Genomic DNA, 21567 nt, shown 5'->3' on the forward strand with positions numbered 1-21567 from the left:
AATAATGCCCCGCCCCCCCGGGCTTTTAAATGATGTTGCCGCATTGTTGAATAAAAACACTCAAAATATCTTTACAAACTGTTAGGAGACTATTAGGAAAATGATAAAAAATCTAATTCAAACTGTACAATAACACTAACAACATTACAAAAATTAAAAAAATCGAACCTTAAGTGGGTCCTTTATACCAAGTAGTAAATTTCGAAGGGCAGTGGATGATACCAAAGCAAAATCAACGTATAACACTAATGCTAAAAAGACAAATATATAAATGACCTTTAGACTTTACACTGCAATAAAAAACAACAGCAAAAATTTTCAATAAACACAAATTCGCAAAGTGAAAAACTAAACAACAGAAGTAAAAACAATGATGGAGAAGAACAGAAGTGGAAACAATGAATGATGACGCATAAAATTTATCACACATGCTTTCGTTTTAAAAAACTTTGAGATGTTTTAATCCTGTTGCACCAACACTGGCATCAATTCATCTAATTGTCTCATCCTCTCTTCATCAGAATCATTCATTGCCATTGATGGTTCATCGAGGTTGCAAAATACACTGGGACTGTCTGAAAAACACACACCAGGGTAAGCAAGTAATGGCGATGCCACCATGTGACAACATTTAGTCAGATTGGTCCGACTGATGTAGACTTGAAAAAAACTTCGCTCACGTCAGAAAACATAAACCACAAGCTTAAAGGGTTGGAGAAGAGAAAGAAGTTAGAAAAACATCCATTAACAATTTAATTCAATGGTTAAGCAGCTATTGCCAAAGCGAGTGAGAAAAAACACAAATTTGGTGTTAAATATGACGTACAGCATATTGGACGCATGGCCAAGGCGTGATTGATATTGTAACGTCGTAACGTCAAGGTTTTTGGTTAGTCCCTAAGCTTTGTTATCGGTACTGGGGTACTGTCATTACCTTTTTACTCGTAACAACTAACTGTGCCACGTTACGTCAAGCTCACATTTTGCCCAAACGCTCTAGTTGAATGCAAACTGTATTCTGTGACACTTCTGTCTTAAAAATAAACATCACCTGTTGAAGTGTTCGTGTAAACGTTTATTCACCTGCAACATCATTGTTCATCCAAAACGGATTTACCAGCCAACACCTATTACTACACTGAATTCAAGCATCAGCTTTCAAACAGGTTGATTTAAAATTTGGGCTTTGTTGCCCACACAGCACCGTCATATTGTTTCAAAATTTGCGATCCATTTTCGACAATTACCAATACAAATTATTGAAAATTCATTTGTCCAGTATACTTTTGTTTAAGATATTTTAAAATGACCCTAATTAGGGTTTAAACAATTTACTAAGCACTGAACTTTATATTCTACCGTGCACCTCAAGACGTAGTAACTATAATAACAAACTACTTTCATAATTTAACAAGCTAAGATTTGTAAGTTATACCTTGGAAATCATCTGGGCACGGGTCCCAAAAACACTCATCAATATCCAACTTGTGTTTGGTCAAGTTTTGAATTGCACGACCAGGACTTTCCTCTGCAGTACTACTTTTCAAATCTCCCTTTAGTGGGTCGTTAAAATCTACATCACCAAAATATTATCAATACAAAATATTGTAAATTTGTTATACAGTAGACTACGCTTAGCTAAATCAAATACAACCAGTTATTTCAATGTAAACATCCGCTTGCTCCATTATCGGTTACCAGTAATCGTTTGTATACTTGCTGTAACCGTTATGGAAATCATATGATAAGGCTGTGTACGTCACAATCGGCTAATCTAGTGTACAGGCCAACAAAAAAATTAGATTATTTTTATGATAACTGCGAGGTGCACAATCCATATATGTACTTATTTTTAATGAATTGGCCGCGGTTTTCAAGATATTGGACGTCATGCATTTCTGTAAATTGCTATGAAACTAGAGATTCTATTTTTAAGTGATTTTCATATAAACTTCCTTGTCCGTACTTCATGAAGGACTGCTGCCACCACCCAAGTTGCTTGAAATTACTTGCAACTACGTTGCTCAAACAATACTAGCTACTGTGTCCAATTACCGGCCTTACCCTGTGATGATAAATTGGTTTCTTTTATATTAGTGATACAACAATCACCAGCATCTTTATTTTTGACAACATTCGTCCTGAAAAAAAAAAGTGACCTTTGAAGAAAATGCATCTAATACAAAGTACTGTATAAAACTTTTGAATGCGGTCAGGCTAAGAATTTCAATCAATATGTTTAAACAGTACATAATTAAAGTTGGGCAGTGATCACATGTTGCAATACCTATATTTTGATACTCACACATCTATCAGCTCTGTCTCGTGTACATTTTCAAGAATAACTTTGGTAGCGAAATCTACACGCTTTTGGTTACTGGTTTCAAGTTTTTTAAGAATTGAGACTGCAAGTTTAGTGGAAGGGCTACTCATTCTGGCAGTTTTTGGAGATCTTTTATGTATAGTTTCTTGTGATGTCTTGTCGGGTTTCACATTTGAGTTTTCTGTTAAATATATAATTTTAAAATTTGCTTTGCAGTGGATATCAATCAAAACTCCACCGAGATTTCATTGCTAGTTATATCAGTCAAGGCATAGTTTTGTTTATTTAATACTTACTTTAGCAAGTATTGATTTATCATTAGCAACTCATTCTTATAAAAATTACCTTCTAATAGGAATCGGAAAAACATATAATTGCTAGTTAAAAAATTAAGCAATGTGAAATTAGCAAAAGCAAAGTACCATCAGCAAAGCAATTATTAGTGAGAAATAGTACCTTTGTTTGCTGTTTTTTCTTTCACAATCTCAGCTCTTTCAGCTAAACTGCCACCTTCATGACACAAGCGATTGCCGGTAGCAATAGTGGAATTTTTTCCTTCTGTAATAAATTGTTACAATGTAAGTTTGGTGGTCTTTAAAGTTGTATTTGATGCCTTGTACTATCTGGAAAATAAACTGTACAAAAATGTTGTAAACGTTTTCATCATTGTTAGCTTTTGTGTATGAAAGCACAACTTCCAATTTAAGCAAATTATTTTGGAAGATTGTTACTTGACGTACTTGATTCAACGTCACTGTGTGGGGTAACTCGTGCAGATATGTTCGTTTTAATTCTTTTTGAACTTCCATGTGATTTTGCTTTTCCTGATGACATAAAACATATTATTTTTTGATCTAATGCAAACAATGACAATTTCCAATTGAATTGCATAGTGTACACAATAATATGTAACCAACAAAACATACTAGAAGTAACACTTACACTTCATTATGTCATTGCAGATTAATTTAGAAAGCTTAAGAAATTTTTAATTTAATAAATGTTAGGTTAACAAACGTTAGGCTCGCCATTCAAATTTCTAGTTTGGGTGATGCATGGTTTCAAAGTTGGTTTGCTATGATGCAAACAAGTTTATACGAAAGTTTACTGCATACTCTAACGTCTTACAGCAGAGTAATTACCGGTGGTAGTCAATATATGAAAGTGGAAATAGATGCATTCGTCACACCTGGTTGCTAACTGAGAAAATGCTTGCTGCAAAAAATTCTTAATTTTTGAGTTAAGATTACCACTCTAATTAAAATAAAGTTAATAACAAAAGTAGTAATCATTCATCGTTGTTTTTACAGATATAGCAACAATAGTTGCATAAAAATAATTTCTCACAAATCCCAGCAAAATTTTTTTCAGCTAGGTTGCTGGAAAAAAAATAGCTTGGTGTCCAAGAAGTTGAAATGACTTTGCATTAATGCATTTACAGTGTAAGACAACAAATTTTAGATTTTAAGATATGTGCTTGCAACCTTTCTCAAGTGATGATATATATAGATAGAAGCAACATGTGCATTTAGTTTTCTGAAATAACTTCAATCACATAGAATTTTTGCATTTTAATGCTACTTTCACACACACTGGAAAGTTGCTTGTTTCATCACAACAACAACAACTGTATGTATCTTTTTGCAAAGGCTTAGCGATAAAAAACCAACCAACCAACAAACGAATGCCATGATCGCCACCAAGCATATTAACAGCATTACAAACTTCTCTGGTACAAGACAGAAAATTTATTTCTGCCAAGTTTTGGTAACCATTTTGGGTTACCTTCATGTGTGCAAGGTAAAACATTTCCAAAAGTGTTTATACAAATACAATTAATATAATACAAGGCAATCATAGCTTGATGTTAACCAAATTTTCGAGTTAGCATTAGTTAGTTATTCATATATATACATGGGTTTTAACAAACAGTTTGTGAAGTCTGGAAAATTACTCGAGTTAAGCAAAATAAAGTGGAGCTTTTACTGAATGTTTTTACTGTACATTGTAAATTACAATGAAAAAGTTGGCCCACAGATTTATAGTAATAAATATCATTTATTTCCATCACTCAGTTTTGGCATTGCATCAAGTTTATGACAGAGATAGTTACATGAGTAATTTTTTCAACATTAAACATAGCAAGGTTATGTTTGGCCTATACAAGTATCATTTTAAATTATTGCACTAAAATACTGCACCATGCCTGCACTTCACAGTTTTTTTCATGTTTCTAAAGACCATGTGCAATGATTGCTAACTTGATTGAAAATACGGTAATAATTATTATATATTTACTGTAGTTTAATGCTAAACAAATACACTGCTGGTCTACACTATATTTACATACAATTATACCCATTGCAAAACGCTCAAAATAATGTCATGGATTTTCAAGGTAGTAGATAGTATAATAACCATTGGGTATAAGAACTTAAACACAATAAAAATGGCATGTATCATCTTAACAAGTTTGCTTTTACACAAAATCAAAGAACATCAACATCAAGTTAAACTTACTGGAAGATCTCTCAGCAAACCACTCTTTCATCCCTATTTTGTTTGAGATAAAGCGTTTTTCAAAACTAAATTTGCCCAAACGTTGTTCAAGAGTCATCTTCAAAGCTGCATCAGCATTTAACATGGCAGATTGCAATTCGGCCTTAAAGTCTCGTCCTTTAGAATCAACCTATTGGTACATAAAATTAAGTCTAAGCAGCGTGATTATGAAAGTGACTGGAAGTTTTTACATAATACTGACACTTTAAATGCATTTTCTTAGTCCTACGTAATAAATATCATACGTAAGAATTATTTTATTATTACCGGTATTATACTAAATTGAATTAACAATATCAATAAAAAGACAGCAGTATATATGGTAGCACTCTAGAGGTTCGGATTTATTTAAGTGGCACAAGCTTTCACAAGAATCAGCTTGCTTCATCAGGTGCACTATGAAATGGCTACTTTATCTTTTTATAAATATACAGTACATTAGAGCTTGTCTAATTTGGCTTCTTCTATTTTTTTATTTTGTCTTTCATGGCAGAACTGCACATCAATGTTATCAAGTTCGTTTAAGTTGGTTTTGCATAATTCGACAGTTCGATTACTTAACCAACTTTTTTTTGTCCGACTGGGTTTTTGTTGTGAACCATGAGATGTGTAATCGTGTATGGATGTGAAAGTCTGCAGTAAGCATATGTTGATTGTGTGAATAAGCGTGCTTTCATAACTTACTCTATGTGGAATGCATGAACTAATTGTGTGAATGTGTGTTTTGTGCATGTCCTTGTGTTATTACCTGTTTGCATTTTTTGTAATCCTTTAGATGTGTTGAATTAGCCAAGTTCTATTGTACAGGGATAATAAGGTTCAGCCACCCCCAACTTGGAAGACATTATTATACTGTATTATGACATTAGGACTCACAAAATTTCGTGAAGTGTTTTGTTTGTACGGCACAATATTGCAAGCTGGTATCCAAGCTCTACTAACGTGGTCGTCCAAAAATACAACGTGGTATCTGAGCTGTAAATTTTTTTTAAACATATTTTGAAATATTAAACATGACAGCACAGGCACAAAGCTATTTCAAAAAATACTTACCACAGTTCCATCGTCGTTATATTCATAAAAAAGGTTCATATCAGGATCACTGTCAATCATAGCTGGCCACCTGAAAACAAACTGTAAGAGAAATTTCATAGAAAGGTAATTTATGCTTTGACTATGAACTAAACTATGTAAGCCATGTAAACTATGTATAATTAGACAACAATGAAAATTAATACTAAATACAGAATTGTATTGGGATTATAGTAATCAATTACTGCCCACTCTAAAAAATTTATATTAAAATTTGCAATGTAAACCAATTTTAGCAAATAACAATTACAGTAGCATACTGAAACAAATCTGAGTTAAGTGATGTGCAGTATCATTTTAACATTAAAATTATTGTAACACAACACGGCAAATATTAATAAACACAAATATACAATGGTTATAAAAAACAGAGTTGTACCAGCTTAAGTCACCGTTTCAAAATTCGTCTTATTTACTTTAAAGTAGCGCTGCAGTGAAAAGCTCATTTTAAAAGTACAGTAAAAATCGCCCAGAGTAACTGTGGCTACAGTGACATTTCATGTCTAATAACACCCATTGCAATTGTCCTGTTTGCAAACCGTATGTTTTACATAGATATGACTTCGTGTATAACATGGACGTATGGGTAGCAGCCCAAAGTTTTGCAGGGAAGCGAAATAGGTGATGTAATAAAAAATCTTGGATAGTGAGGTGGCCAGTATGTTTCAGGTGGTTGATCTAATTGTTATTATTAATTAGGTTCTGCAGCGTCCAGATTCTTTCTCTATGCTTTTTGTAAAGAGACAAGAAACATGTAAAGTAAATTAAAAATTGTATTTATCATTTGTAAAGCATTACAATCTTAACGTGTTATCTTTTTAAGTTTTTAGTGCGTACTGCGGCCTCGAGGGTTAAATTAAAAGTCTTTATTTTGCCCTCAGAGCAACTTGAGTTTAAGATCCTTGCATCAAAGAAAAACATTAGGAAATGAAGAGTCTGTTTGGGTTCTATTGGAATGAGTGTGATTGTAAACATTTGTAAATCTAAAATGATGATGAGTATAGAAAGTTGACATTTGTGAAAAAGTGTGGTCATCCACTATGTGTGGCGAAGGTCTTGGGACAAATTCAGTTCAATGTAGTTGCTCGGTGCACAAAAGGTGTTCCGCTGTGAAACAACCATTGAGTGAAATGAAATTTGTGTTTGTTTTAAAATTTGTAGCAGAAGATGTATATAAAAGATGATTTGGATAAACGATTTATCTTTAATAATGGTGGTTGTATGGAGAAGGCGAAGAGACTTTGTTACATTGGGAACATGCTGAATAGTGGCAGTGGCTTGAAATCAGCTTCTACCATGATTGGGCTAAGCTTATACAGTTGCTTAAATTACACATTTTGCACGAAAGAGCGCTTGTAACTACACGGCAAAGTTTACATAACTTGCATGAGAAGTGCAATGTTGTATGGAAATGAGATTTGGGTATTGAATGTTGAGCTGATGACAAGGTTTGTTTGCATGGAAATGAGAATGCTGCGGTGGATGAGTGGTATATTTGTGAGGGAACACTATTCAAATGTATCATGTGTATCAAATGTGACGTTTTACGAAGTAGGATGAGATGGATGGGGCATGTGGAATAGGGGGTTCTGAAGTGGAGTGATGAGGACTTAGCGAAAAAGTGATTGGAGTTGGAAGTGGATGGCAAACGTAGTAGAGGAAGAATAAAAAAAACATGGATGGATATCATTGAGTGAAACGTGACTGGGAAATGGAGGAAGCTATCATGGGTAATCACCAACCTCCACGTGAGCACTGTATAGGGCTCACGGCCGTAAAAACACTATCATGATGATGATAATGATGAAGCAAACAAACCAAGTCACAATACCTAACATACTTGATGAAAGTAGCAATTCTTTCAATTTCAATCTTTTTTTTATTGTCAACACATGTGCTATATTTTCAAATGGGTACAGCTTACCCACAAGCCCAGGCATAACAAAAAGGGCACGGGTAGGTCTAAAAAATCCAAACAATTTTCCTCGTCCTACAGTTGAAAAAATATATATGCATAAGCTACAGAAAAAGTTTACGTTTGGGTTTTTCGTTGAAAAAATGTAAACCTTTCAAACTTGATATTATTTTTTTTCAAAGAAAGTTATTCTTTTTCAATACTGAACACTTACGATGGATAACCTGGCATTTTAGCCCAAACAATGGAACCAGCATTAAATTTGGTATACACGAAATGATCCTGTGAACATTTCAGTGCTGCAGTCCAATCAATCTCTGGAGCAGAGCATCTACACAAGAATTGTTTTTATATTAAAAATATTATCATAAAATATTAACTTTATGTTCATACATTGTTTAATACCTTGCATTGTATTGCAATTATCATTGCTATCAATTTTCTAAACTATCCAAATAAAAATAAAATAATATAAATATCAAATGTACAAGCACAGCAGAGTAAAATTTTTTTATGCCAGACAAAAAAATGCATTCGTAAGAAGCAGGTAAGCTCTATATTTTAAACAATTCCTTATGAAATGGAAGTTCAAGTCATATTTCTGTAGCTAGTGTTCAATGAAGTTAATTGTTAAACCTAACCAGATTTTAACAGATTAATAATCTCAAACCCAATTTAAAACTCTAAAGAAAAATACATTACCGAAATTATTGTTACATACTGTGTTGAAGTTCGTTCATCTTGGAATTTATATCCCACTATATTTTTGAGAAATAATTCTTGAGTTAAACTAAACAACAGCGTACTACTCATCAAAGGTAGAAAAGGTTTAAACTTCTAAATTGCCTGTAGCAAATGATTAATTGCATTTTGCGTTTAACATGCAATTTCACAAAAAACAACAACAGATTAATCTAGAAATTTCTACCAACTTATTTATTATGAAAGGAGTTGTTATGATTATGTTTTCCACTGTCTAATTTTGTGTTAGTTTTTATGTATAGTTTGAATGTGGGGCTTATAGCAGGGCTTCTCAAACTGTGGGTCGTGAATGTAACTTTGGGGTCGCAAAACAAATTTAATTTTTATAAATTGAATTGTTTTTGATTATTTTTTATTCGTTTTACTGTTTCCATTACAAGATCCTTTTAATACTGCAGGCTACAGTTACCGTACTTCGGTGGATTGTGTGCAATTGTATGATTTTGCCAGAGACAAAAATACCACTGGAGATTTGTAATTGGACGTTTATTGTTTTAACATGCAGGCTACCTTTCAAGGGGTCGCATAGAAATTTCTTTTCTAAAATGTGGTCGCAGACCCAAAAAGTTTGAGAAGCCCTGGCTTATAGGAAAGTCATAATAGGTCTAAATCTACTAATCACAGGAAAGTCTGCGAAAGTCTAAATCATAACAGGAAGGTCATAATTAGGGATGTGCCGTGAGGAAGATTATTCGGGTTCGTGCGAACCCGAATATCATGAAGGTCGACACGAACGAATCCCGAATCTATTCGTATTAGAACCAAACAATAAAATTTCATCCAAAAGTTGGCAAGTCTTGCTTGTAACATGATGTAATCGATAAACAAACCGCTTTCTTTCGAAAAATATTGTTTAAAAAACGATTGAAAAAGCAAAATGGTTAGGAAAACGACCTTTATTGTAAGTACTGCTGACTCTAGTTTAGCTTTGTCGGGAAACTAGATCATCATTTTTAACAAAAGTCAGTAAATTTATAAGTAATATTGTATTCGGGTTCGCCATTGCTGATATTCGTGTTCGCCCGAATCTTCCATAAAGGCGAAATTCGGCGAATCTATTCGGGTTTGGGTTCGTATCGGCCCATCCCTAGTCATAATAGATCTAATTCTACTTAAAAAAACCATGAAAATGCATTTGTGGCATTCTTGAATTTGGAGGCAGGAATGGGTTTCATGTTGAATAAATATGACTGTCTTTAACTACGCTTGCGTTTATTTTTGCATGAGCATCGTTACAGCCCGTGTCAGCAATATCAACATTACATTTAGCCCACTCATTTTCAAAGGCACCCTAAACTAAGTTAAAATTTAAACCAGTAGGTAAAGATCAGGTGATCTGCTTTGACTTCGATGTTTTGACTACTGAAACTGTAACTTCTCAGTTAATAGTGGCAGTTCATAAGGCTTAAGCACGCCAATTATTGGCATCACAAACTTACAATGTAAGCATGTGATTAAAAAAGCGATAAAAACAAGGAACTGAAAGTAATTTTATTTAATGAAGACTCGAGAAAATAGACTTTAGATTTCTACTTCATTCGTTTTACATTTGCATTTAATGTGATACTGATGTTAAAAGTAGCACTATATTTATGTTATTGACAGTGACAACTTCCAACCTGAAATAAGCGTTTCCTATTAATCCATCAAGTGTAACTTTCCTGGTTTTGTGAAAGTTAAACGCTATTTATTCATTTAATGTCAAAAACACTTTTAGCATCTACATATTTAAATTTTTGAACAGTTACGTTAAAAAATGTTTGCATTGTGTGAATATTAAAGTGGATTGCAAACTTGTTTACGTGTTCTGTTCTACGTCATCTTTGTTCATGGAACAAGTCCAAACTTCAGGAAGGGTGGAGGGATCACAGCAGTTATGAAGGTACCTCCATTTTAAACAGTTTCTGTCACAACACTGAACCCAAATACCTAACAAAAGAAATACATTTTCTGAAACATCTTATAACGGTGTAAGAAGACATAAATTGGCTAAAAGTCACTGTTAACCACCTTTACTTAAAACTTTCTTCTTATGTCTTACAATTTCTGAATCTGTCTTATGCCTTCGATGGGTCTGGTTTTCTTTTCCTGTTTGATACAGTTAATATAGTTATGCAACAGAATATACCATTGGAAAATTGTTATTGAACATTTAACAATAATGGCCTGTGTTTGATACTGTTGTTATGCTCATCGGCAACACATGCTTACTCCTGTTCAGTGGTTTTGATGAACGGTTCCAAAATTGGGCAATTTAAAAAATTTAAAAAAAGGAAATACAAAATGTGTGTGTCAACGTAAACTTGGACAAAGCCTTGCTTAGTAACCAGGGGTCCAATGATAAAGAAAAAGAAATCATAGCCAAGTTTAAATATTTCAAACAATTTCTCAGTCAGAGAGTAAAATTTATGACACCATACCATGGCACTGTACTAACAAAGCCTACATTTAAAAAAAACAAACCTTTTCCTTTGGTTTTGGCATAGTCCAAAGTTTTTCTTTTATGGCTTTTTAATTCTGTGCTTTGTTTACTTGGAATTTTCTTGGCAGGTTTTTGCAGAAGTAGTTTAGGAGGGTCATGATCATCTTCTTGTGGGCTGGTGTTGGGTGTGATCTCATTTTTAACTTGTGTACTGAAGTATGTAGATTATAAAACTTTGAATTAAACTGCCAACACAATTTAAAGCAAACTTTAAGGCTTTTTAAAGAAAATGTCTAGAGATGACTAACTTTCATGAAAAAAAAAGCCAGAGTAGGACAACGATCGATATTCGACTTATCCTAGAAAAAACAAGCTAGGACGGAAACATCGGCCCTAGGCCCTTTCTTCTCAACCGGTTTCACAATAGAAGCAAAGTAAATTGCTCGGTATACAGCCTTTTTCTCTGAGCTCCAGCGATCTTATACGGAGTTACGCTAGTAAAAGAGCTGTCACTCTTTGCTTTGATTTTTCTTTAAGCCTTTTTTCTACGTATCTGTTATATATCATAATCTAGTGTCTATTATGATCTTTAACTCTACACTTTTCTTATCAACTTGGAAGCAACGCTTCTTCCTTTTTCTACACTCAAACGCATTTATTGGATTCCTTTTCTCTGAATTAGTTATAAATGGCCGAGTTCCTTACTTTCTTTCTATAATTCAACAGCTTTTGCGGTGCCAACAAAAGCAAGATAAAGCCAAGGATAATTATTCAGGTCAAGACTGGATTCAAAAAAATTAGCTTGTTCAGTTAAAAAACCTAAACTTAATATCCCAAAAGTGTAACTGCTGGCCATTTCATGCATCTTACGCATTGACGTATACGCTGTTTGCAAGATCACTAGGATATGTTTTGGTCCAAAATAACCAGTGTTATGTAACAATGGCCAGCCTGGTAATATTAACAGAAGAGATATGGTTGAAATTTTGAAGATGGCTGTTTGAAATTTATAATTTTTTTTATTACGTTGAAAGAAAAAGACAGTTTTAACATATATTTCTGCAAGTACAATTCTTTAAAACGTAGAAAAAGCTTTAGGCGTTTCTATGAGCGTTGTGGCGAGCTCTTCTAAAAACTTTAACTTTTCAGTAATGCGTGTCAATTTCATAGAGGGGTTGATATGTCAATAGCGCAATTACCACAAAATATTTAAATTTCTTTTTAGGATTTATATTTTCTTAAACCTAATTAATCAAAGAAAAAATTTTCCATGAAAACCTTGTTGAGAAACAGCCGTTGCATTGTTATTGTTATTTCGCTATGTGTAATAGGCGGTTAGTTTTTTAAAATTTAACTAAAATTGATGCCTTTTTTTGAGAGTTATGGCCATAAAAACATATCTGGTTAAAAAAAGTATTAAAAAACATGACTTTATACAGTAAATAATAATTGGTACTGAACAACAAGCATTGTGTTAGTGTCACAGTTTTATTTTTATTTTTCAGTAACTCTGTCTACGGTTTCATAACATTGCCCCTCTATTTTGACATTGAAATTTTCAACCTGCAGCAATAAGCATGCAAAATTGTAATAACAGCATTAAGAATTGCTTAACTATATTTTATAATCCATCAACAAGAACTTTATTTAGGCTCAAATTTTTGAAATTTGAATCAACATTTTACCTTTTAGGTGACAACTTCTGCACAAATTGTTTGTATTGTTCCGCAGCTCTGTGAGGGCTTAAACACTCAGGATTTTTTTCATCTAAAAATATGATTTTTTGAATTTGTAACCATGCAACTTAATCAAATTAAACATTTTTATCTATTACACTGACTAAAATACAACAAATCCTCAGAATTATTTATTACTACCGTATATACCAGACGTGGGCAAACTGCGGCTCGCGAGCCGCATGCGGCTCTCCGGCATGTTTCTTGTGGCTCTTCTAGTCGAATCGTAAAATTCCAAAAAATGTAAAGGCTACCAAGAGTACCGTTTATGAAAGTTTCTGTGTAGTTTTTCTTTATTTAGGCCAGGATTTCGTTTATGACGTAACACTAGACATCGATTCCGACATTGTTTTCAGGTATAGATTCTATACTCTATGGCGGGGTTGTTCAAATGGCGGATCGCGATCCGGATCCGGATCTTTTCAACTTTTTGTGTGGATCTTCAAATGTAGCCTTGAAAAAAAAACTTTTTACAGTATTTTCATGTGTATACTAATTGTCCGTGTTGAAATTAATTTTTTGAATTTATTATAGCATAATTTTGTTCCTTCTCAGCATTGAAGCGTATCGTTTTCGTTTCCTCATTTACGCACCACTAACTTGACTAACTATTCTCTTGTATTCTCTTCGCGCGGTCAGCTGGTTTTCTGCACAGCGGGGGGTCGCAGCGAAACAAGAAAAACTTCTAGAAATGTATCACTTGTAGAAATACTTAATTTACACTAAATGTTCTTTCTTTAGTTTTACAATTATGATATATACAGGAAGCCAGATGTTTTTGCTACTAGCCTAACATGTAAAAATCCGATCAGTTTACGACGTATAGTTTTCAAGTAATTAACGATTGAAAATGTGTGTGCAGGGTCGGCCACAACCGAGTTAAAATAGTAAAGTCGCGAGCCCGGTTAGGATAGGGTTAACACGTGGCTGTCAATACGCAGACAATGTTTGTTGTTCGATACGCAGACATTTGTTCAATTATAAACACAAAGGCAAGAAAGCATTGAATATTGAACAGAAAAAAAAGTTTGAGGCTGCCATTCTGTTCCCTTTCTCGCACCCTGGAAAGGTACCCAGTTACAACCAGGCTGGCTAGAAGGATCCTTACTTGCTTCGCTTCTACGTACCTTTGTGAGTCGTTGTTTTCATCAATGAATTTTGTAAAAAACAAGCATAGAACGAGACTCACAAATGCTCATCTTCATGAGCTTATGAGGATATCAGTAAGTGACAGAAAGTCCCGATTCGATGCTATTGTGAGATCTAAACCAACTCATCATTTTTCTCACTGAAACAATCTTGCAGCTGTAGCACACTTCACTTTTGACTTTTACAAAGTTATTATTATGTTGTAGGGTACATTTTCATGAATAAAGCACCATAAAAATTAAAGCATGTCCAATATATTTACTATTCGTATTTAGTGGATCATCATGTTGTCAGGTTTGGTTGTGGTGGATCATGGCAGAAATCATTTGAACACCCCTGCTCTATGGCAAAGGTTGTCAAAATGCACCTCACCAACATGTTTTTATGGGTCTTTTAGTTAAAAAGTAATATCCCAAAATGACTACTAATAGTATAATAACCAAATTGACAATCATTACTGATTTTGCGGCTCGCTGGTGTTTATATTTTTCCACAAATGACACTTTCATTGAACAAATTTGCCCACCCCTGGTATATACTCAAGTATAGGTCGAGATTTTCGCCTCAAAAAGCAGGGGTCAACCTATACACGGGACAAGCCAGAGTAAAACCTCCAAGTCCAGCTGACAGCATGGTGACTGACACATACAAAGTATACAAAACCTTTCCGACAAAAGTTTAATCACAAAAACACCAAATAGTAAACGCAATCAACAGTACCAAATAAAGCCAGAAGATGCATCGCGATAATACGTCAGTTTTAAACTCCATCAAACTCTTCTTCAGTATTATCGCTGTCATCACATCGCTATCGGTGTTTTTCTGATGTGTTAAACTCCCTGGCAGCGGTAGAATTGTTAGTTTTTTGGCAAATTCAACAACGGTTAGCTTAAACTTTGCCGTGAATTTATTGCGCTTACTGGCCATTTTGTATAAATAACTTCACAACAACTCGTATGCCTGCCACTTGCATGAGACGGATATCACGTGACACTTTCACGCACAAGACAAATACGACTTGCGTCACGTGAACTCTTTGTAGGCTTGTCTTAAAGAAGTGCTGCTGAAGTTTACAGTTATGCAGTCGCTACACAAGTACTAGCAAGCTAGGCTAACGAAAAGCTAGGGAATGAGCTAGTTGAATTTTACAGGAGAGAATAAAAATATCTATGATTTTAAGCAAAAAAGTAGGGGTCGACCTATACTCGAGTATGTACGGTAGGTGTTTAACATCACCAATATATATGATACAAATTATATATATTGTTAATAAAATATATATTGTTATTTTATTACTATTCTGTAATAAAATACTGTAATTCCAATTAGTCAAGCATCATTTCAAGTTTGGGTAACATGTTCCAACATAGACATACCAAAAAGTTTTCCTTCAGCAGCTTTTCTGAGAACAGTAGAAAATATTTCATCGTATTGCTCATCAGACAACGATTGTTCAATTTTTGATGTAGCATCATCTGTATTATTCTTAAAAACATTTAAACTATTATAATAATTTAAACCTTTAATAAGCATATCATATACACTACACACATGTTTTTATACTGAAATATATTTCTGCCTAAAGGATCAGCCACCCGTCATTGGCGCTTCATTAATACTAATCTATTGGCATAGGCGTTGATTTTTCGAAATAAAATGGGGGCAAATTGAAAGTTGGGGATATCCCCAATGTGAGATCAAAAGATCTGCACAACATTTTCGTTGTTGTGCATTCATGTAATGCATTATCATGAGGCGTTTTATGAAATGACTAAAAACGCCATCAAAGACAATTTGCCGACAAATCTCAAATACAACGCGTCAATACGGTAAAATACCAAGAGTAAAAAACAATTTATTAATCAGAAGTTTAGTCGTCGTTTAGATTAATTAATCAGGAGTCGATACTACAACCATATGACATTTTTGATTGATATCATGTAAAAGCTGTTTACAAATTTTCACACATCGCCAAAACTATTTTCGTAATGTCACATCATCCGTAATTGTGATGCTTCAGTTCTCAAAGGCGAAAGATTGAACGATTTACGTATGGTTGTTTTCTCACAAATTTGAATAGGTAAAACTAAACCTTACGAACTTTATTCAGAGAAGCAGAATTTGCTTATAGCGCGCGATAGTTGAATCCATTCTTTGGACTCACTAGTAAAGTTTTGCAGTTTAATATTAGTAAATGGCTGGACACATCCCCAGAGACCACATCAAACGGGGGGGGGGGAATGTATTATTATGTCATACTTAAGTGGTTTTCAGAAATCTGCCCCATGTTATGCTTTCTAGTTTCTTTTATGATCTCATTTCACACTTTGGGCTTTCTTGTCTCACTTTTGCTTGTCTGTCACATGTTGCGCTCTTTGCTCTAGCAGCTATTATCTCTTTATTATCTTACGTTATCCCTCCTTGCTTGAGTTTTGTCAAGGTAAGTAAATGTGACTAGCTCTCTTTTTCTCCCTCTAACAAAAAGGTTAGAAACTAAAAAGCAAAAACCTTCTTAGAAAGCAATTAGTTTACACTATAGCTTTGCAGCTTAACAACTAGGGATGTGCAAAGATTCCTTGGTTGGCTTTTTCAGTAATGGCCTTTGCTTTTATTCCTCTTATGACAAACGCATGTGCCGTCACACATACACTTGCTGCCTTTTTTCCTTCGCTGCAATCTATTAATCGCAGTCACGGTCAAATGACTTTAATTTTGTACTGATTTAAGCGATTGTGCTGAGTAGTAACTATCACATGTTCAGTATAACCCGATATAATAATCGTATTCGAAAAGGTTATATGAGGTAAATTGAAACCTTTGTGGGTAACGATTGTAGTCTGAATAATATCGATTCTAAAAATAATAAAAAATTCAATTAAAATATTGTATATCGCATCGGTGAAGAACTGGGGGGCGAGTACATATTCTGCCACCCTCCCAATTCATTTCAAACATTAACAAAAAGTTTGGTGACCGAAGTACAGATCATACAAAATAGAATTTAGCGATCCAAATATAAGCTGCAGTCCATATGTTGAGCTGTGGTTGTATTCAAAACCGAATGAAGTTAACTAAAACTATGTTTATTGAAACAAATAATGAATCAACATAAATAAAAGGCTTTTAATGGTTATTCTACTTGCATTATTAATTTAAAGAATACCTTGCAGTTGTTACATAAGATAAACATTTGCTAAATTGATTGTAAGAAAACATTGAGGGTAAATGGAAAGTTGTTTTAGCCGTCTACCAAATTACGGCTTTATCTATGATACAACGCTTCGCTTGCATTCTTTTTTAAGAATGATCCACACCAGATAAACTTTTCCAGCATGATGTAAGTGTTTTCTGGTAAGCAAATTAAAATGCAAAATTGTTTTTTACTTATTGCAATGTATTGTAAGTCCCCTTTAAATTGAATTAATGATGTCTGACATACAAAAGGACTTCGTTATAAACAAAGTTGAGGAAACATCGTGGTTGATCAAAAAGTTCAAACGAAAAGTAACCAACACAACTTTGCTAGAAAATGCATAAGTTTACGTATGAATTTATGAAATAAACTCTTGCACTAACATATTAAAAGGTAACTTTAAAGCTTTAGCTAAGCCAAAAATAACTTTTTATTATTTTATGAATAGGAAATATGCATCCTTGCAAATGCAGCAAAATTACCAAAAGCAAAGTAAGTGAGGGGCACATAAAATCTTTATCAGGCATCATATTCTTAGAACTACAAAAGATGTTAAGCTAAAGTTTGAAATGCAAAACTTAATCATGTTACACAACATTTTGACAAAGTTGAAGTAAATTTGAAGAGGTATCAAACTGAGAATATCCACATATTTGTCTGCCCTGCTAAAAAATAAAATTTTGGCAAATTCGTATTCGTACACTGAGTATTTCTGTTTACTGGCTATCCTAACAAACATAGGCGCCGAAGTTTACAAAATGTAGGGCGGAAACGTTAATGGGTTCATATGTTTGGGAACTCCCTGTGGCAAGGATTGTTGTAAAAACACAAAATAAGATAAAATATACTTCTAATCAACGTTATTTGCGACAACAGCCATGCTACAAGTTTTTTCTTTTTATAAAAATTCTAGACTTGTTGGTTATGCTAACCCAACACTTATAGCTCAATTGTATTTATCGTCCGTGATTTTCTGCACCTCTTCTAGTTTTGCTCTCCCTATTCTCTTTAAACTCTTCGCATGCGTCGTCCCAAGGTTATTTTTGGTCATTATGTTTGTCTGTACAGACGTAACACCAGAGATGGGAAAACACTTCGAACAAAAGCATATCAGTCGAATCCGGTTAATTGCATAGTAAATTTGCCAAGCCTTTTTATGCGATTAAACGAATTATGCGTTTATGCGAAAGTGCAAATTCCACTTATTTTCTTACTTGACGTGCGACGCTGGTCACGTGTAAAGACGTCAACACGCAAAACACTAACGTTTATTGTGTATTGCGATCATCCATTCATTCAAGCACGCAAAAGATGAAAACATGCTTTCTTGCATTTGTGTTTTTAAGCGAACAAATGTGGCCATGTCCGCCCCTTCAAACTGTAGTCGTTGGCGAATTGTATGAAGTACATGCAGAACTTCTTTATTTTTTGGTGTTGTCACAACGATTGCGTCAGCAGAGCTTTCTTTATTGTTGTCGTATTTTTCAACTTGTTTGTTTCGTAAAACTTCTTCACATATTACGGTATCATTTTAACGCAACGCTTAAATGAAACTAAAACAGTGCGAATGTTAATCTGAGCGTATTGACAGCCACATGTTAATGCTTAAATTGAGCATTGTTGGTTTCATGGTTTCGTAACAAAGCTTACGCATTGCGTGTGCGCTCCCAGTGCGCGTTGTCTTCAATTTTATCTTTTAAAAACTTTTGAATAATCGAATAAATTATCTTCATTTTTATTCAATTAAGCGGATTAAATTATGCAATAAACCGTTATGCGATAAACCGAAGTACAGTATTATCTTTACAAACGATGGACTATGGTTTGGGACTTGCGCCCTTTATGCGATAAAATGAATTATGTGATTATCCAGAATGCAATTAACTGGATTTGACTGCATAACCTTTTGAACATAAATCGCTATTATTTGTTAGAAAAATTCAGTGCGGAAAAATCCACCTTGTCCACCCAAGTTCGGCGCCCGTGCTAACAAACCATTCCAAATTTTGATCTTAGTTCACCTGGGATAGTCCATTCTCTTTATTTGAAGACTTGTCACATGTTTCTGAAATTCAATGAAAATTAACCCAGTGTACAATTCAGATACTAATATAAATTTAGACTACAGTATCCTTACTTGCTCTAGAAGTCCCATTTTCTTTTGACTGTGACAATATGGGTGATAAGCGTGGACTAGACGTAGGTACAGAAAATTTCTGCTTAAATATTGGCTTCATTATTGTACGCAAGCAACCTACACATCAAATTTCTAAATCAGTCTTACTCTTAAATTATTTTCTGCAGAAGCATGGCGGTTTTGGTTTCTTGCGGTTGCCAGATTGAGTGATGTCAAAGAGTGGGAATTTGTCAAACAAAAATGTAAATATTTTTCTTGAAGCACCCCACTCATTTAAACATAAATTTGTTTGTGCCACATTTACGTAGGTGTCCATAACCTAATTAATTACTCTTTAATTTGCTTATCCCAAATAGTTCAAATCTACTTCTGGTGTTTGACTGGGAATGAATTGAGATTGAGAATCTTTGCATCGTTTAGATGAACTGCTTTACACAATGACAAACAATGCTTTTATATATGTTTGTCCTGCTTTGTTTTACTGATGAGCTTGTCAGTGTGCGATACCTTTTCGTCAAAAAACATAAATTCTAAATTGCTTCAAAAACAGGTTATAAAATGACACCCCTTAAAAAATTTTCCAGTGGTCACTTTAAAAAGTATTTGGAAGCGTCTTACTCTTATCGAGTAGAGAAAGCAACAGACTAGTTTTCAACTCTTAAAGGCAATATGCTGATCTACAAAAGTGCAGAAATCACACTAATAAATTAATCTCAACAAACCTTAACTCACTTTTCATGACAAAATTAGGGATCACGTCAATTAACCGTGAACAAATTAACCGGCGACAATTGGTCTTGATCAACTGACCGGCAACAAATTGGCCGGTGACACACAAATCAACCGCTATGCATTTTAACCATACAATTGTTTAACTCCCGGTCAATTTTGATTCCTGTCTGTTAGTTCTAGGTCAATTTACGTCACGGTCAGTTGTCCCCGGTTAGTTTGTTCGCGGTCAATTTCACACGGTTAATTGTCGTAGAACCACAAAATTATCCCCCAAACTTTCCACTTCTACAAATTTGCCATAGCAATCAAAAGATTCATTAACGTAAAATTTTCTATCTTCACAACAATATATATCATAATAAATAAAATAACAATTAAGGTTTCAGTGCGCACTATCACGCCAAAATTTATGCCTATGCACGCACAATTTTTAGTCGAAAACAACCGTACTTTCCAGTCGGGTAGATTAGTGTTGCTACTTCCTCAATTTAGCTAAGTCGAACTGCAGAGTAGAATTTTCAGCGGGATCTTGCATGCACCAAGCAACCAAAAATGACAAGCATGGTTGTGAAAAAATGCTGTAAGTATACACTTACGTGCATAATTACACAGTGCATGCATGCATGCAGTTTGACTAACTCAATTAAAAATTAGAAAACTTAATGGAAAACAGTGAAACTTATGGAAAACTGTATTGAGTGCACCTATTTTAAATGTTAATAATTTAAAATCGTTAATAAGCTAGAGGTCAGCAAGTGGGAAACAGTTGAGAACCAGTGAACCACTGGCCTACCTATCAAGCTGCAGAAATTGGCACAGGCGCACTCAAAACTGCTTTTCATGAGCTTCAGTGCAGCACTTAAAATGCATTATTTTGCATTCAATGACTTTGACAGAACTTCTGTGCACTCAATTTTCAATTGATTGAAAGATAGAATAAGTCAAACTTTGTACATTGGGCTACTGTGTAACTATGTACCAATGTGCGCACTTCCATTGCATCTAAACATTTTTGCGAACCACACTTGTCATTTGTGGTTGTTTGGCACATCCAAAATCTTGCTGAAAATGGCAATAGCTCATTTGTATTGTGTTGTTTATTTTTTGCCATTAACTGTGCAAAGCGAAAGTTAGGATGCTAACCGTTGTAGTTATAGCACAATAAAACACATGCTTTATTTTTTTGAGTGGCAAAATTTTTATGATCGCCTACACTTAATAGAAATTGTCGACCCACTTTAATTTTTATTTAAATTAAAAGTGTTCTGGGCATCAGGTTTTAACAATTTTGCTCAAGTGAGTAGCATATGAATTCCTTTGTGCAATAAAGTAAAATTTTTTAAAATATGTTGCCTAGTTCTTACTTTACAAGGCTTTGAGTCCTACGCACTGAACTTGTTTGATACGAAGTCACAAGTAGGATGCAATGTAAAATGCATAAGAGTTTGCGTGGTATCTGCAGCACGTTTGAATGTAACAATTTGGTTAGTATTTACTTCTAGTTGATTATTTTAAACTTTGCTTGATATGTTAAACAAAATTAGCCC

The 21567-nt window shown here is 34.1% G+C and overlaps 1 protein-coding gene and 1 long non-coding RNA gene across 6 annotated transcripts; one reads left to right on the plus strand and one right to left on the minus strand.

Annotated features, from left to right (window-relative positions):
* LOC143464850 (uncharacterized) lies at positions 1–19495 on the minus strand. 5 transcript variants are annotated; one of them, XM_076962872.1, is made up of 17 exons: positions 19289–19490; positions 19173–19216; positions 15335–15443; positions 12759–12840; positions 11115–11284; positions 10662–10739; positions 10454–10580; positions 8104–8220; positions 5936–6005; positions 5759–5857; positions 4844–5012; positions 3064–3147; positions 2780–2881; positions 2306–2504; positions 2065–2141; positions 1436–1573; positions 1–575 (listed from the first exon to the last, which is right to left on the minus strand). In XM_076962872.1, exons 1-17 carry the CDS (start codon positions 19386–19388, stop codon positions 460–462), a joined length of 1881 nt encoding a protein of 626 aa, XP_076818987.1. In that variant the 5' UTR covers positions 19389–19490; the 3' UTR covers positions 1–459. The 5 variants fall into 5 exon arrangements, with proteins under 5 accessions (XP_076818987.1, XP_076818988.1, XP_076818990.1 ...); XM_076962873.1 differs by lacking the exon at positions 5759–5857 and having other exon boundaries at positions 19289–19495; XM_076962875.1 differs by lacking the exons at positions 15335–15443; positions 19173–19216; positions 19289–19490 and adding an exon at positions 12960–13185.
* Positions 15023–19753, plus strand: LOC143464852 (uncharacterized). The gene is made up of 3 exons (XR_013118546.1): positions 15023–15176; positions 19456–19530; positions 19645–19753. It is a non-coding gene; the product is annotated as an uncharacterized LOC143464852 (long non-coding RNA).
* Positions 19754–21567: the final 1814 nt, after the last annotated feature.

This window comes from Clavelina lepadiformis, chromosome 7 (assembly GCF_947623445.1).
Source record: "Clavelina lepadiformis chromosome 7, kaClaLepa1.1, whole genome shotgun sequence".
NCBI lineage: Eukaryota > Metazoa > Chordata > Ascidiacea > Aplousobranchia > Clavelinidae > Clavelina > Clavelina lepadiformis.